Below are 16798 nucleotides of genomic sequence, written 5' to 3' on the forward strand. Positions count from 1 at the left end.
CCAGTCTCAATGTCAGGCCCAATCCGCTTGGGTTGAACTCACAAGACCAGATTATCCCCCTCTATACGAGTTTTATGATCCCAGACTTTCGTCTCGAAATCAGACATCAATGAGCGCTCGTGCGGATTACATGGCTCTTGAGACCTCATGTCCACAAATCCCTTCCGCAAGAGTAGCGCGTTAAAGGGACCGGGAGCGAGCACTTCCCCCAAACCCAGTCTCATATCGGATCCTCGCGGCACCAGTCCTGGGAGGCTTTCTCTAGACACCAGAGGTAGATGCTTGCTGCTCCTTTCCAGGCTGTATCTTGGGCAAGTGTTGACCTATCCTGTAACAGTTCCCAGCACCTCTCAGAAACATGTAAACTTCGCATCACCGCCGGCCATACCCATATCGCCGGTGTCGTATCCTCCATCCCCTGAATCTACGCGACAAGAGTTCCCTGTTGCATTCCCTAGCCCGAAGACATCTTATCCCCCGCCGACCGACTACAGCCAGGCTCTGGCGAGCGATCCCTTTGGGGCGGAAGCCTTAGATGACGACCATGGCGTTATCGATCAAGCATTGGAGAACGCAAGGGCGAACAACGAGATTACCACACCTGGAGTGCTTGCATCGGCGGGCGCAAAGGACAACGCAATCAGGGACACCTTGGGACGTGTTGCAAGCACACCAAGACGGCCGGTCAATAAACAGCCGGCAAGCGATCCTAAAGAGCCACCCGGGGCGTTGAGATCGACACTGGATGTAGATGCATTCAAGAGAATGCTGCTTACAGGGGATCGAGGTCCATCAGTGGTACAGAACACTCAGGCAGGCCCAACACCTGTAAGTGACAGTGGCTCAAGCGCCGACACAGCATCAATCTCACAGCATTCGATCTTCGAGACGGTCCAGCCGGCGTACGATGAGAGCCCGCGGACGTCAGACGAGCTCGACCGCAACGAGGCGAGCGCGGACCGAGCAGGGCGCGGAACTATCTCAGAAAGAGCAGAGAAGCCCCCCCCTCCACAAAGCAGACGAGGGAAGCCGATCAAGGACCCCGTGGTACCGCATGGCCCAACAGCCCGTTTCGACAATTTCATCAACTCCCTGTCCCTACCTAGCAGTCACAATGTCGGCTCGGGAACGCCGAGCTTAAAGTCGCCAACTATTGACGGAATTCCTATGAGTGATAGGGCTGTCCCTGCCGGAACAACTGATACCCCAAAGAAGACTCCGCCAGCGCCTCCTCTGGCTCGGCGGAAGAGCCAACAAGCACCTAAGAAGCCGGTGCTGACGAGGAGCAGCTCTTCGCGCACTTCAGTGTTTACCGAGGTTGACGGGCCTCCAAGTCCAAGTACTACAAACTCAGCCTCTAAACCTCCTCCACCACCACCGACGCGTCGATCAAATGGCACGACCGACCGCCGTCCATCACTAGATGTACTCTCCATTCCAGAGGAAGCGGATGCAGGGTACCTGGAAGCGAAAGCGGGACTACCTCAAACGCCGGCTTATGTGAAGAGGATGAGCCAAGGATTACCTCCTCCAGTCCCGCCTCCGCGGCGAGGAAGGGGATCCAGCAGAAGTAGCATGGAGACAACGAGGCCGACAATGGCCAATTTGGGTATTATGGAGTCTGAAGGGAGCGAGGTCGATACTCCTGGGAGTGAGCATCGAGATATCTTGGCCGATCTTGCGGCTCTGCAGCGCGAAGTGGATGCTGCTCGGGTAGGAGCAGGTCAATAACGAAGAGACGGTCCCATTCTATGAACAGTGTATGTATGACATGACTTTATGGCATAACCATTCTCCCAACTGCCTACCTCCACTGCAGCTCAGAGCCTTGTCACATGGCGGATGCTGCCACTCTGTGGTTGGGACCCACCATGACGTAGCGTGATGAGTTGGTGGTTTGGGTGAATCTCGACGAGGCTTGCGACTCGCATTGCAGTTCCATCTCGAAAAGCTACGATCACGCTTCCTCATCACTCTTGCAACCCGGTTCTGAGAACAGCCTCTGTACATATACTGGCGATCCAACCCCCGTTCCGTTCATTTTGTCGCTTCACAAGAACCTGCTTTTGCCTCAGCCCACCCCACGTAAAGCCCCTCGATCGGCCCCAGGGGCACCCTCCAACCAATTCCTACCTCACCACAACCCTAAAGTGACAACGCGATCACCTCCTGCATTCTTGTCCCACGGCAGCTGTGATATTGACTGACGGTTTCCTGGCACTGAAAGGCTTCGAAGTCTGTCACGCTCACCCAAGATTTCGGTCATCACAATCCTTCGCGCGCCTACACACCAATCTGAGCGCAACCATGCCTAACAGAGGACCAACTCTGATCAACCGTGGGTCTCACGGCTACCTGTACCGAAGATGTATAAAAAGCTAATCATACGGCGCCTGCAGTGCCCCCGCCTCCTTCAGATCCCGCCACACCCAGCGAGATGGGTCCTGGCACACCAAACTCGACCACCACATCTTTGTCTGCGTTGTCGGTTGTAGCGATCAAAGACGGCGCAATGGGCCATGGGGGTCGAGGCGCAACAAGTTCCGCAAATACTCTCGAAGCCGAACGAGCCGACCGCATCTCCCGTCTTGCTGGTCTTGAACGAGTCGCAACCTCTAGACCAACCCCCCTAGGGCATCTGGTACCAGGCACTGGGGTTATCTATGGTCAGGCATTCGACAACGCACCTCAGTTCAAAGAAAGAAGTACAGTGGGCAGCGCTAGCGCAACGGGCAGTGTCGGAGGCCGTACCACATGGGCGAGCGGCAGTATTGACTACGATGCAGACAAGATGAGCGAGGACCCGGACGACGGAGTTTCTAGCACAGGTGGATTCAGCGACGAAGATAAAGCCAGTCTGGTTGGATTCGGAGAGGGCGCAGGCAGTACAGTGAGTGGTCCGGTATCGACACCATACAACACGCGCGCGCCAATCTCCCGTACGAGCACGAATGTCGTTGCCCCCTCAACTCCGCGCACTGGGAATATACCGGCGTTTGGTTTTGGATCAGGTCAAAGCACGCCCATGAGTGGAATCACGCCGAGTGCCGCTGCAGGAAGCACAGATCCCAAGATGATGGATGGCATGAGTTATGATCAGAACATCATTGATACCACCATGCAGCCTGCCCCACCCGTGGATGAGCCCCCTGTGTATCGCCAGTCGACCCGGTTCTCAGGGATGGGTACTGAGATGGCAGAGCAAGTCATGCGGGATCGGTTGGGCGGCCTAGAGCAGGCGCAGCAATCTATGCATCAGGGCGACGGACAGAGTCTGGGTAGGTTTCCTTTCGAGAAGGAGTAGATTGGCGGGATGGGGGCGTTGACAGGGCCTATATCGCCTGTGGAATCAAGTGAACTGAAGGCGCGGTCCATGAGACCGAGCCTTTTTGCTGCTGGACGAAGGAAGATTGAGCTTGCTACTGTACGATACCAATGATATGGTGTTCAGGGAGCGGTGTTTACAGCGGGCTGCAAGACAGATTTGATAGGCGGCGTTTGACCTTATACCCTCTTTGCTTGCTGGAGTGTTCAACAGCAAGACACCAGGACAAACTGGAATTCATCATGGATTTACTCCGTACTCCGTATTTCGGCGTGGTTAATCCGAAACGCCCTGCGCCAGCGAAGCGGTGTCTTGGGGAGACGCCTTAGGTAAGCGGTACCCATTCTTAGGCGCGGGCTTGGAGGCTAGTCACCACCCGAAGGGATGCGATGCTGTTATTCCACGAAACCTGCGAATTTCTGGTCTCTGGCTTCTCTCTGGTCTCTGCTCTTCACTCTGTCTTCCTCTCCCATCTCCCTCCCGTCACCCGTGTGCGATCTACGTGTCCCTTCCTGCAATTGCTGACATTCAGTTGTCAAGTACGGAAAAGACTCGAATTGTGACAATTCTTCACCGCCATCAAGGAACCGCAAGTCACTTTGTTGTTGTGCTTGACCGAATATCTCTTTCTCGACAGTCAACCGCCTATCCTGACTTGACCAACGTTCTCCTGCGATAAGGCACCCTCATATCAGGATACCGTCGAACATGGCTCTGACTCAGTTCGCCTGTAAGTCACCATCCAGGCGCAGCCAGGGCCCAGAAAATTTCCTGAAGCCTTGCGTTGCTGACGTGGATATCAACAGTCCGAACTCTGAAAGGAATTGGAGTGGTCAACGGTGCTCCGGACTACCAGCCGCTTCCTGCGTTTGAAAAGTTTGTTCACCTGCCCCTCGCACGACTCTGTTCCTGTCGCATGGCTAACACTCCACAAACTAGACCAGAAGGGAATTTGCGCTGCTGTACCTATTCGCCCTGTGGCCGGTATTTCGCGTGGGCATATCCGGACAAGTATGCTTCTAAGATACGCAACAGCATAATACACAGTGTTCTGACTTGAGAACAGAGTCAACATCATCAACGCTGACACGGGTGTTATCATCTCCTCCCTTCCCGCCGAAAACGTCTTTGAGCTAGGCTTCTCCCCCAAGGGCACCTACATCATTACATGGCAACGTCCGTCGAAAGACGAGAACGGCGACGCGGTCAAGAACCTCAAGGTGTGGTTGGTGCATGACGAGAAGGCCTTGGCAGAAGGAGTCGACAAGGAGCCCCTCGCCCGCTTCGTGCAAAAGAACCAAACCGGCTGGAATCTGCAGTACACCTACGACGAGGCCTTCTGTGCGAGAGTGGTTACCAATGAAGTCCAAATCTATGAGAGCCATGACCTGAGCACCGTCTGGAATAAGATCCGGGTGGAGGGTGTGCTGGACTTTGCGGTGTCGCCGGGCGAGAATCATGCCATTGCGGTCTTCGTACCGGAGAGGAAGGTCGGTCCTTCAACATACTCTGTGGGATTCTTTGGGGGTCTAATGTGAGCAACAGGGTCAACCGGCCGCCGTCCGAGTCTACAACGTGCCCGATTTCACGGTTCCTGCATCCCAGAAGAACTTCTTCAAAGGTGACAAGGTGCAATTGAAGTGGAACGACAATGGTACTTCCTTGATTGTGCTGGCACAAACAGAAGTCGACAAAACCGGGAAGAGCTACTACGGAGAGACGACGCTCTATCTGCTGAGTGCAAGTGGCGGCGTTGACTCTCGGATTGATCTGGGTACGTTTCTCCAGGCTTACGATTGGGTGATACATTATGCTGACCGAATGAAAGACAAGGAGGGCCCTATCCATGATGTCGCCTGGTCACCAAAGTCGAACAGCTTTGCTGTGGTGTACGGTTATATGCCCGCGAAAACGGTCATTTTCAATGCCAAGGCACAGGTGGTGCATACCTTTCCTCTAGGGCCCCGCAACACCGTTCTGTTCTCTCCTCATGGTCGGTTCATGCTTCTGGCTGGTTTTGGAAACCTTGCTGGCCAGATGGACATTTACGACTTAGAGAAGGACTTCACGAAGGTTTGCACTATCGAAGCTAGCAACGCAAGTGTGTGCGAATGGTCGCCGGATGGCGTGCATATCTTGACGGCAACAACCTCGCCTCGTCTGCGAGTCGACAATGGTGTTCGCATCTGGCACGCGAGTGGCCCGCTGATGTACAATGAGGACAAGAACGAGCTCTATCACGTCTGCTGGCGGCCCCAACCGGCAGATGCACATCCCCTTGGCGCCAATCCACTAGCTAGCGTTCCTACGCCTCACAGCAGTGCTACGGAATACACGGCCGCTCGAAAGACACCCAGTAAGCCTGTTGGAGCTTACAGACCGCCAGGGGCTCGCGGCCAGGTGACGCCTCTGGCGTTCAAACGCGAAGATGAAGGAGGTGCAGCATTCGTGCGAGATGGCATCTCGTCATTTGCCAGCAACATCAACGGTTTCGGCAAGCCCCGGCAGCGTGTTGTTCCCGGTGCTGAACCGGTTGACGAGAAGAAGCCGCTACCGCCCGGAGCCGCGCCCGGGGGCGGTGTAAGCCTGACAGGTACCGGAGAAGGCGCTGACGGAGAGCCCCTCTCGAAAGCGGCCAAGAAGAACGCCAAGAAGCGGGAAGCGAAGAAAGCGGCGGCCGCGGCGGCAGCAGCCGAAAAGCAACAAGGCGAAGGAGCACCAGCTAACAGCCTTGCTCCTGAGCAGCGCAACGGAGGTAGAGGGAAGAGCCCAAGCCGAAGTCCTGACGGCCAAGGCCACCAGCGTAGCCGAAGTAGGAATTATGTGCCCGCACCCGGTCTCGAGCCGCCCACGGGACCATTGAAAAAAGAACGCAGCAGGAGCAACAGCCGACGACAACGAGGTGACACGAATAGCTCCATGCGGGATCGAAACCACCACCAGGCAAACGGCACGCCCAAAGACCCTACGAACAACGCTCCCCCGAGTCAGCAGAAACCTGCTCGCGCAAATGCCCCCACGAACATCAACACCACGATAGCGCTTCCACCTCCCCCACCGGTCCCTCAGGGTGACCTTAACCCGCCTGAATTGGAAGTAACCTCTCCCATGACGCCCGGTGGAGATCCTCGGGACAAGAAGATTCGGGGATTGCTCAAGAAGATCCGCGCAATCGAGGATCTGAAGATGCGGTTCGCGGGAGGGGAAAAGTTGGAGGACACGCAGATGAGGAAGATCTCGAGTGAGGATAGTGTGAGGAAGGAGTTGCAGGGGTTGGGGTATTTTGGTTGACTTTGAGACCGTGAGTCAGGTGATGAAGGGAAATCTTAGTCGACGAACAACATTATGTCGCCTTGCCCCACGAAGAGATTCACAGCACACCAGGAGGACTGCCCTGCTATGTTCAGCCTGTGCGGAGAACAAAGTCCGATTTTCGAGAAGCACTTTGGATGGCATCCCCTTGAGCTGGATATCTCGAAAGGTAGTCGAGCTGAGTAAGGCATGGATAACTCACGTCGGAAGGTTCGTGGCACCTTACACGGCCCTGAACGAGACCAGCTGGTACAGCACGGTCGAGGTCCATGCCATGCGCTTATCCTGGTCCACCACGCCGGCAGGCAAGCAGGATAGCTAGCCAGTTATCCTTTGACCTAACTTTTGGCAGCGAGCAGCGAGGAGTGCAAGCGTGCACCCTTTTTGCATAGCGGTCAATCAGTTCACGATCGGACCGAGCCGGACACGACGGATGTGAGATGGACGCCACCGGGATCAGGGTTCGGCTCTGCTTCTGCTTCTGCTTATGGCCTCGCCTTGGCTCCAAACTGTTTACAACATTCTGCTGTGGATACTGCCAGGCAGTGCATGCAGGCTTGATAGAACTCAGAACAACGCCCAGATAGATGATGTACGGTACTGTACTGTAGGGTTGGGCTGGGTTAGATTTAGGTAGGTAGGCATTAGAAAGGCGGTCCTGGACGGTCCTGCCCCGCCCTGACCTACCTGCCTTGTCAATTCCACAGCAGGCTCTCGCGCGGGCACATACAGTACGTCACTAATTATGTAGCTACTTAGATAGGGACGAGAGCGAGGTTCGGGGACAAAGAGACAGCAGGGTCCCGGGCACATACAGTACGGACGTACGTAGCTATGAGAGCGAGATTCGGGAACAAAAGACAAAGACTACACCTCTCTGTGTATGTCTCTCTCTTTCTGTCTCTTTTTCTCGCCAATATATGATATATCCAGTCTCGTCACTTGAATCAAACGAACTACCACGCACACGTCCGTAATTCCAAAACGCTCAGTTGAACGATCGTCTATGATACCACCCCCATCCCTCTCCTTCCCGCTCTCCTAATCTTTATCTGCACGTACTAGATACAGTATGTAAGCAGTACGCACTCGGACAGAATCGAACCACGGCATCCCCCCAAACCTACCTACCTACTAGTACCTACCTACTGATCAGCCTCCTGGTAGCCTGCCTGCCTGCTCACTTCTACCCGCTCCCTTCTTTCGTGTAGCCTGCTTACACTCCATTTGAACCGCCTCGCTTCTTTCGTCTCTTCTGTCTGCTTGTGAAAGGTGACCTGGTGCCTTAGGCCTGGAGACCCTCAGGGACTCCTCCTCGCCCGTCACCCCTCTTTTGGCGCTCCAAAGCCGACGGCGCGCTCGGAGATAACCGGCCCCGTCACCGCTGTGGGTGCCACGGTTGCTGTTGCTGCGCTGATCAGGCTGTGGAGGAAGAGACTATCGCCACTGCTTCTTGAGGTGGTGCTGGATCGATGGGATGTTGGCGGCGAGCTCGGGGCAATCGACGAAAATGTCGAGGTTGTTGTCGTGGGTGTCATTACGAGGGAGTCAGCGCTGGAGGCTGAGCCCGTGGAAGGGGATTGTCGTTTATGTGTCACGTGTATGAGTGCGTTCATCAATCTCACATGCCTATCTTCTTCGCGTGGCACGACGGGGACGAGGCCTCCAAGGACTCTGGGCTGTTGTTGGTTTTCGTTTCTGGCTGGCTTCGGTGCTGCCAAGTGGGCGGGTGCGCGTGCCTGTGCTGTCGGCTCAGTAGAGATGGTAACCGCGGGGACTGTCTGTGTCGGTGCTGAATCATCCTGTGGGCTCCGTGGCGTCTGATTTCGCGCCCTGTTAATAACGAGAGGCGGTACTGTCATCACAGGTTGATCCGGTGAGGATGGAGCGGATCCGAATTGGCAGGGCCGCGATGCACTGGAGTAGATACACCCTGATGATGGCTTGGTCGTGGACGGCGACACTGGAGTTCGTGGATGTGGGCGGTGACGGCTGACCCATTGACTCCTTCTCAGTCCTGAAGCACGGGCGGGTGTTACGTTGGTCAACTGCGAAGCATCGTTTGGCGTGGCGTCCGTCATCCACACAAAAGCACTGTTTGTCAGGAGCAGCTCGTTTGCAGACATGACTGGTAGTGGTGGTGATCCATACAAATTCTCAGGTGCAGGATCTGCCTCCAGGATTTTCAACAGTTGCCGTGAGGTCTCGGCAAGGTCGACAAAGGAATGTGTCGGCGATGCACTGCCTGCGGGCGACGGCGAGAGCATCTCCCTCCAGGGTTGTCCTGGCGCATGTCCCTGTCTTGTACTGTCCAAAACTTCTAGGTATTGCGACACCGCGATCCCTCTCTCTGGCCGGACGTCGGCGATGAAAGGTCCGATTGTCATTGCAACCTCCCCAGTCAGTCCAACGGGTTCCTGACCTGCCTCAAGAGCATAAAGCATGAGTCGGGCATGCTCGGCAACCATATTTTGCCCCCTCTGGTTGAGGAAATGAAACCAAGCACGGTCGGCAGCAACATCCTTCGAAAGTTGCTGCATAGCCGTGCGAAAAGTGAGGTCGATCTCCGCCATGTTGCCGCTGTAGACCAATTCCAAGTCCTGCATTTCCATCTGTGCGTTGGCTCGAAGGGCGTAAGTCTCAAGTTCGTGCTTCGCGAGCAATTGTTGGTATCTCTCCCAGCGCTGTTCCTGGAACCGCCCCTGAAGGCGATGGCCCCGCGCTTCCCTGTCTTGCTTTCCACAGAGATGCATTTGTATCTCGAGGAAGATGTCGTCTTCGATGGTTTGCTGTTCGACAGTAAAGGTTGTCATCTCCATTGTATGCCTCTCTTTGATGTCCGACATTCGTTTCTCAAGGTTGGAAATCGTCTGCTGGGAAGCTCTTTCGTGCTTTCGTATTTGCTGAATGATAGCTTCGTCACGATCTTGGTTGTATTGCCGCTCGGTGGCCACGTGGCGGCTGTCCAAGCTGTGCATCTGCGACAAGCGAGTCTCATTCCAAGCTTCTTCGAGGCGGCGGCAGCTTTCTTCGACCGATAGCCGTAGGACGCGTTGAAGATGCTGCTCTAGCCGAGCCTGTTCGACGCGCAATGCTTCCTGCTCCCGCAAACGTTCCGCTTCCAGTCTTACAAGTTCGGCCTCTTGTCTGCGTTGTTCTGCCTCACGTCTTTGCTCTGCTCTTCGACGCTCTCGTGGATTCCGTCGCTCCATCTCTTCAACTTGTGCGATAATGCGAGCCAACTCGGCGTCTCCAGCATCTCTTGCACTTTCATATTCGCCCCTGCGTCGTCTTAGTTCGGCTTGACGATTGACTTCGTCCGTCTCGGTGCATGAACAGGAACGCCACTTCCTGCCGCACGTGTAGCAGAACTGGGCGCCACATTTGCATGTCATGTGGCGGCAGCCTTGAGTTCGCTGGACAGGTCAGGTGTGGTACTGAGTACAAATGACCTGCTTACCTCAACCATGGTCCGACATTTCACACATCGCCGCCATCCTTCTAATTCTGCGAGCGTGATGGTACTGTCTTCTTCATTAGCACTGAGGCAACCCTTTCAGGGAAGAGAACTTCTGAGCGATGTGGCTACCATCGATCAGGCTCCCAGTGATACTTACGCTCGGAGGTCGGAGTCTTGTGGGCATTCCGAGAAAGATTTGTGAGCCAACCCACGACAGATGCTGCATATTTTTGCTCCGCAATGTGGGCACTTGTCATTCCAGGTGGGTATTCGGGGCACCTTCGACGGACGAATCCATTTCAGGCACCTGCTATTAGGGCAATACCATCTTTGCTGGTGGGGTATAGAGAACTCGGCAGCCTTCTCTTTATACGTATTTCTCTGCTTGGCGTCAAGAGTAGACATGATTGTCGGTAGTGGTATTGCTGTCAAGCAGCACTTCGGCGGGAAGCTTGCCTCGTTTTCGAGGGCAGTCGTGATCAGGGTTGTCAGACACGGCTTACAGTATGAGTGAGTGCAGGGAAGGTTGCTGGTGTCGTTCTTGGGAGTGTCTTCGAAGCAGCTTGTACACTCAACCATTGGCTGCTTCTTGTTCAGAGCCTTGACTGAATTCGCAGCTGCTGGTTGGTCTTTTATGGTCTTGCCCCTAAGGCTGGCGAAGAGGTCGACGGTGGAAGCAAAAATACTATTGCTGGCATTCCGTGATCTAGCTCGACGTTTTTCGGAAGGTTGTTGGGGGGCTTCAGAGACAGAGCCGGGAGGATGGGCAGAAGCATCCCCTTGAATTGGATAGCAAGAACGAGCGCTGGCCCCATGCTGCAAGATGCTGGAACTGGCTGTGGTACGTGGTCGAGCGGCATCGAGGTTGAGAGACCAGGCAAGGATCTGCTTGAGCTTCTCTGGCACGTCCGCCTCGTCCTCGACCCTTTGAAGTTCTTGCGGTATCCTTTGCCGTCGCCAATCCAGCTGAGGCTGTAGATTGACAGTGCTGCTCCTCAAAGCGGTCCATACTGGCTGGAATGGTGGTTCGTTGCTGCTGAGAGCCTTGTTCGACCTGTAAGACATGTTGAGGTAGGGCACGGATGGTCAACAGAGCCAACGCGGAGACGAACAAAAGAACGGAGAGTGTAAACAGCATTGAATGCTGTCTTCTCTGGATTGCATACAGCCTCCTTAGGCGATGAGACACTGCCGAGCACAGGTCGCAACTCACATCGGGGATATGGAGGTATAGGCAAGCAGAAACGAAACACCTGAATCAATGTCCTGACTCACTCGGGAGTATCGGACCGACACAATATAGTAGCATGATGGCAGACGCGAAAAAGCCTGGTGTGTAACTGGGCACCTCTTCGTGGCATTGACGGCACCTCAGCGAGCCTATTAAAAGTAGACAGTCAGTAGTCGCAAAGCCTCCTTGCCATAGCGCTGCAGAGTTGAGCTACAAGCTGTAGCCGATTTGTGAAGCTATCATGTGCACATCCGAGGATGCCTTGCCAATGAGCCCAAAGTAGGAAGCGGCCTCGCCCTGGTTCGAATGGGCGTCATAAGAAAGGGCTGTGCTGTCAACACAAGCCGCCGGCAGTAATTGACTTTGCATCGTCTCGCCGATGCTATTAGTAACGATCTTCATGTAGATGAGGCGGCACATCATACCCGTGAACGAATCCATAGGCTGACCGCAGTGTTCGCGTGCTTGTGTGCTTGTGTGCCCAGTTTGAATGTGTAAACGAGAGGAGCGACAGGAGTTACACTTTGGCCCCCAGGCTGTGAGCAAGGCAGATTAGCGACGTGGCGGAACAACAATCCTCCGTGATGCGAGGGTTTCAGGTCAAGGCGGCGAGGTATCTAGCCACGGCAACTTTATCGTACAGCATGTCCCGAAGAAATCATGTTTTTAACATATAGACGTGCTCTTTGGCGAACCTAGACGGGCTCGTGCTCTGGCGGACGCACCCGAGGAAGCAGCAAGAAAACAGGCAACCGCTAGATACCAGTGAACATTGGCAATCGCCGATTCGACTTTGAAATAGGTTCAGTGGTCTTGTCTGGTGCACCCGAGACTCCTTGTTCGGCCTCCGGCAACTAAGCACCACTGACTGGCAGGCTGCTGGTGTGATTGCCGGAATGACCAGCATCTCAGACCCACGAGTTTTATGGCCATAGATCCTTTACAGCAAGAAGACGACTAGCCCGAGACGAGAGCTGGGTGCGTCTTTCCCGTTAAAGCCCCCCAGAACAGCCTGGGCTGCAATCGTCTTTAGTCCTCGTCATGTGTGCAACCGCTTCTACTCATCGTCTTCCTCGTCGCCCTCCACGGCTGTCTGAGCGATACGATCCAAATCTCGTGCACCCGCCTGAGTTATTCTCCGCCCGCCCCTTCCGCTAGAACCTTCCTCATCATCATCAAGCTTCTCCAAGATACCGAGTTCCTCAAGAGCCTGTAAGACTTTTCGGTCAACCGAGCCGGAAGCATTGACATGGTGTGAGGGGCGAGACCCGCGGTTCTTTGTGCTGCCGTGGACTTTTCGGAGGCGGCCAACGCCAACTGACTTTCTCAGATAGACATGTCGAGCAACGGCTGCAGCTCTGACGTAGAACCAGTCGGCTGATTGCGGAGGGAGTTCGTTTGAGTGCGATGTCTTGACGGTATCAACCCAACCTGAATTGCCCCAGAATCAGCGTTGGCACATAGGCTTTTGATGCTTCGCGAGATTCGCAATCGAGCGCTTGCAAATCGAAAACCACCATTCGGGGTGTCGAGATCGGATCATACCTGGCACCCGGATTTTCCCTTGTCTCTTCAAGAAAGCGGCATAAGCTTCGATGAACTTTTGCGCCTGCACAGAATCCCAGCTGTCAGCTCATTATCTTTCGACGCGGCGCTCTTCTGCCTTTGCAGCGACAAGGCCTGTATTCCCTCCTCAACCCTAGCATCGTGCGGCGCAGACAAGTGATGGGCTCCTACTCACATCGACATCTCGAACGGTAACGCCACCCATGATTGCGGTGATTGAGACAACGTAGCCTCAGCAATCGAGTTCGTGGCTTGGGAGAGGTTGTTTGGCGAGCGATTTGTCGATTGTGATGTTCGAGGTCGCCTGCGCGAAAAAGTTGTGTGGGCTCGATTTCCCGAACATCTGCCGGCGGTGCGTTCTCTTGGCGCCAAGAAACCAGTGCGCCCTACTGAGAAGTCACCAACTCCAGGCGCGTCTCCTGCCCTCATTCGTCACGCCTCGGGTGTCACCACCTTCGTCCCCACGCCAAAGTCTACTCAGCAGAGCCTGAGGCATTCTGGGATCATCTCTCTCTCTGCTCATGCTACAGCATAATGATACGCTTGGTCGAGAGGGAACTGTGTCGATAATTCTTGCCTGACTGATGCGAGAACAATTGACGCCTGCGCACCGGATACAAGGGCGACGACGGCCGAAACAGGGAGCTATATGGAGGTGGTCGAGGCACAGGAGAGCCCGCCGGGGCCTGATGGCTGATTGCTAGACGAGACATGGCTTCAGGCTAAGGTGAGTCGCTGACCGTGGGACATCGCGCAACCTCTAGACCAGGGGGTTAAGAAGACGAAACTCCTCAAACGGCCGTCAAGAGGGACTTGATTGGTCCGCGGGACCTACAGACAGCCATCATCACGGTTAAGCCATTCTTCAAGAACGTGAGATGGGACCCCGTCGGGGAGCAACTCTTCCGGAAAATTTACCAAGGTTTACTGCGACTAAGATCATTGCAAATCAAGGAAGATGACCACCTCTATCCGCCGTCGGAACAGAGCGAACGGAGCAGTATAAAAGACCAGGTGGAGGTGGTGGAAGATCAATCCAGGGCAACACTGCGACTGGTGTGTTGTACGCATGGCGGTTGTGAGTCAACGCGCGAGACGACACGACGGTGGCGATTTGCTCGAAGAAGGGGGTAAAGAGCGTGGGTCGCAGAAGAAGCATAATGCCGGCCGATCGGAGAGGGAACCTGATGCGGGCTGGTCGAAGAAGGACATAACCCGTGTTGTCCAATTTCTACAGTATCAAGGTTGTGGTGGCACAACCAATGGCTCCAAGGTGGAGCATTGCTCTCCTAGTCGGCGAGTGTCAGCAATTGCGCTTTCGGCTTGCTTCCATAACCTACAATAAGTTTAATTGCGCCCACCAGCGAATCAAGTCGTGGGTCTGGTAAGCCTCGACTGTGCCTGTTCGAGCATCTGCTTTTGCGTAATCATCCTCTTCTTTAGCCGCCGCATTTGCTCGTCGGGTCAGCTCGTCATTTGTTCGCTTCATCACCCCGAATGTGAAAGGGACTATGGCTACCGACAGCCCAGCAGCAGCAATGAGCAATCTCTGTTGTGATCTCGATTCTGCCGACAGTCGCCGAGCAGCATGCAGCCAGCACCCGCTTGCGAAAAGAGCGAAGAAAGGACCCGCTTTCTTTCCAATGTCGTAAATGGATCGCCATTGACGAGCCAGGTGCGACGGCTTTGTCAACGGCTTCTCCGATGATGTCGACGTCGGCGAAGCCCGGTTCTCAGCATTGGCCGGTACTGGTAGACCCGAGGAAGGTGACGACAGGAGAAGTGTTGGGACGGCGATGAAAGAGATTCCCAGATTGGCGCCAAAGAAGATGGCTGAGGAAGTGACACCAAGAACACTTCCAAGGATCACATTCGTTGACGGCGACGACATTTCGGAACGCAACTATAGAGACTGTTGAGAGAGGGAGAACTTTGAAATCTCAACCAGGCGACTTCATACAACAGCTCGTCGTCCTTCCAGCTACAGGGTGTTCTTGCGCTAGTCTGAGATGTTCGAAGTATTATGTTGGAATCATATATGTGTGGAGTCGATGCTACAGCTAAACCTCCGGGCCGTTTTGAGGGTTCAACTTCCACCACGCCAGAACTCTCGAGGACGTCACATGTATCACGTGATCCTCCCCTCTTTTAGCAGCACTATGGCCTTGCACCACCATTGTTGACCCTGACCGAAACAGCCTGCATAGGCGGTATGTGAACTTCGAGGCGAACCAGAACGGATGCTTTCCACTGTGCAGACACAAGATACACACTTCGTGTGGGCGAGAGGTAAGCCAACCCAAGCCACATAAGCCACACATTCACTACGGATCCGTTCGCTTGGGGTTGCAGCGTCCAGGCAGATATGACGAACACAATTGACGAAACCCGATCCTTCGTGGTCCTTGGAGCGAAGTACGAGTATGATGCCATCCAAACGTAGCATACAATGGATGCAGTCGCAGCATAGAACTGGTGCAGTCGCAGCAGGCCAAGCCAGCTTGTCCCGGCGAAACGGTTCACACTAGATCGAATGTGGCAAGCATATGCAGAGAATCATGAGCATTGAAAGCGTTGATTGGCTCAATGTCGCACGGCTAACTGTTTCTGCTCATTTGCGCGAAGTCCACAGCCGCAACGAGGCCCTGACTTCGGATGCGCGAAACCCAGGCCTGAACTCTACGTGCTCAATGGGCAGTCAGAGTCGAGTACCTCGCACAGTTGGCCATCTTAGGACTGGAAAAATGTCTCAATGCTTCAAACACCTCGTTTTCACAGCCTTGGCCGTGGACATGGCTAATATAGGATTGGACTTCAGGCGCCTATATAGTTGGTTCGCGCTTTCGGCTCCAGGTGCTGTCAAGCTCAGCAAGACAGAGCATCAGCTAGAGTCACCAGTAAACATCAAAACAGCTTCCTGAATCTTGCCAACTTTTTGTTGGTACATATTCCATATCTTCCAGGCTTTCTTCACCCTCCTCAACAATAGGTATCTCAGCATTCGGGGTCCTCGATATCACCGAGCTCATCTTCTTCTTCCCGGCTCTCTTCGTTTCGGCGTACGTCGTCTACAAGCATGGCCATCGCAAACACCTTGGCTGGCGGTTCCTCGTCATGATCTGTCTCTTTCGGCTTGTTGGCGCCATCACATCCCTCGTCTCAATTCATCACCCGTCCGAAGGGCTCACCATCACGTACGACATCATGAACAGCTTCGGCTTGTCTGCAACCCTTTCCACGGCCCTCGGTCTCCTGGATCGTGTGAACAACGGCATGGATGGACACGGCCTCTCTCCTCGGGTCTTCCACGCCCTCCATCTCCCCACGCTGGCTGGTTTGATCCTCAGTATCGTCGGAAGCACAAATGTCTTCAGCAGCGACCCATCTGATGGTTCGACTGGTTTCACTGAACTGAAGGCAGCAGTCTGTCTCTTCCTGGTCGTCTTTATCGCTGACACCCTCATCACCGGGCTATCATTTCTTAGAATTGCTCATGTTCAGTCTGGTGACCGTCGCTTACTGTTTGCGGTCGCTGCAGCGTTGCCCTTCATGGCGGTCCGGATGGTCTTTTCACTCCTGTGCATCTTTGCCAACGAGCCCAAATGGTTCAGCAGCTGGAGCCTTGAGGGGCCTGCAATAATTGTCCACGGTGCAATGGGGGTCCTTATGGAGGCCATCATAGTCATGATCTTCGTCTGCGCTGGGCTGGCAACTGAGCCTGCAGTCAAGCCATTGGCCCATGAAGGGAAGGTCAAGTACGATTTCAGCGCTCGGAGCGTTTGAGACGGCGCCGGGAGAAGGCGTTCGGAAGCATGGATCGAGTATGATCGATTGGACACAGAGCGCCCAAATGGCAGGCGTCCAGGACAAACTTTTAGATTGCAATAGAATCACAGGTCGTTGA

The 16798-nt window shown here is 54.5% G+C and overlaps 7 protein-coding genes across 7 annotated transcripts; 4 read left to right on the forward strand and 3 right to left on the reverse strand.

Annotated features, from left to right (window-relative positions):
* Positions 1 to 147: 147 nt before the first annotated feature.
* Positions 148 to 1731, forward strand: A1O7_04244 (uncharacterized protein; the record flags this gene model as incomplete). The annotated part of the gene is made up of 2 exons (XM_007758256.1): positions 148 to 274; positions 338 to 1731. The coding sequence occupies 2 exons, from the start codon at positions 148 to 150 to the stop codon at positions 1729 to 1731; spliced, it is 1521 nt and encodes a 506-aa protein (XP_007756446.1).
* A 576-nt stretch (positions 1732 to 2307) lies between these two features.
* On the forward strand, positions 2308 to 3304 carry A1O7_04245 (uncharacterized protein; the record flags this gene model as incomplete). Its single annotated transcript, XM_007758257.1, has 2 exons — positions 2308 to 2338; positions 2400 to 3304. 2 exons carry the CDS (start codon positions 2308 to 2310, stop codon positions 3302 to 3304), a joined length of 936 nt encoding a protein of 311 aa, XP_007756447.1.
* Positions 3305 to 4033: 729 nt separating this feature from the next.
* Positions 4034 to 6616, forward strand: A1O7_04246 (uncharacterized protein; the record flags this gene model as incomplete). The annotated part of the gene is made up of 6 exons (XM_007758258.1): positions 4034 to 4055; positions 4132 to 4201; positions 4265 to 4336; positions 4392 to 4815; positions 4871 to 5099; positions 5154 to 6616. 6 exons carry the CDS (start codon positions 4034 to 4036, stop codon positions 6614 to 6616), a joined length of 2280 nt encoding a protein of 759 aa, XP_007756448.1.
* A 1343-nt stretch (positions 6617 to 7959) lies between these two features.
* A1O7_04247 (uncharacterized protein) lies at positions 7960 to 11162 on the reverse strand (the record flags this gene model as incomplete). The annotated part of the gene is made up of 2 exons (XM_007758259.1): positions 7960 to 9919; positions 10423 to 11162. The coding sequence occupies 2 exons, from the start codon at positions 11160 to 11162 to the stop codon at positions 7960 to 7962; spliced, it is 2700 nt and encodes an 899-aa protein (XP_007756449.1).
* A 1223-nt stretch (positions 11163 to 12385) lies between these two features.
* On the reverse strand, positions 12386 to 13099 carry A1O7_04248 (40S ribosomal protein S19; the record flags this gene model as incomplete). The annotated part of the gene is made up of 3 exons (XM_007758260.1): positions 12386 to 12759; positions 12874 to 12937; positions 13070 to 13099. 3 exons carry the CDS (start codon positions 13097 to 13099, stop codon positions 12386 to 12388), a joined length of 468 nt encoding a protein of 155 aa, XP_007756450.1.
* Positions 13100 to 14230: 1131 nt separating this feature from the next.
* A1O7_04249 (uncharacterized protein) lies at positions 14231 to 14785 on the reverse strand (the record flags this gene model as incomplete). Its single annotated transcript, XM_007758261.1, has 1 exon — positions 14231 to 14785. The coding sequence occupies one exon, from the start codon at positions 14783 to 14785 to the stop codon at positions 14231 to 14233; it is 555 nt and encodes a 184-aa protein (XP_007756451.1).
* Positions 14786 to 16008: 1223 nt separating this feature from the next.
* On the forward strand, positions 16009 to 16677 carry A1O7_04250 (uncharacterized protein; the record flags this gene model as incomplete). The annotated part of the gene is made up of 1 exon (XM_007758262.1): positions 16009 to 16677. One exon carries the CDS (start codon positions 16009 to 16011, stop codon positions 16675 to 16677), a length of 669 nt encoding a protein of 222 aa, XP_007756452.1.
* Positions 16678 to 16798: the final 121 nt, after the last annotated feature.

The sequence above is a fragment of the Cladophialophora yegresii genome (genome assembly GCF_000585515.1).
Source record: "Cladophialophora yegresii CBS 114405 chromosome Unknown aczIN-supercont1.3, whole genome shotgun sequence".
NCBI classification, from domain to species: domain Eukaryota; kingdom Fungi; phylum Ascomycota; class Eurotiomycetes; order Chaetothyriales; family Herpotrichiellaceae; genus Cladophialophora; species Cladophialophora yegresii.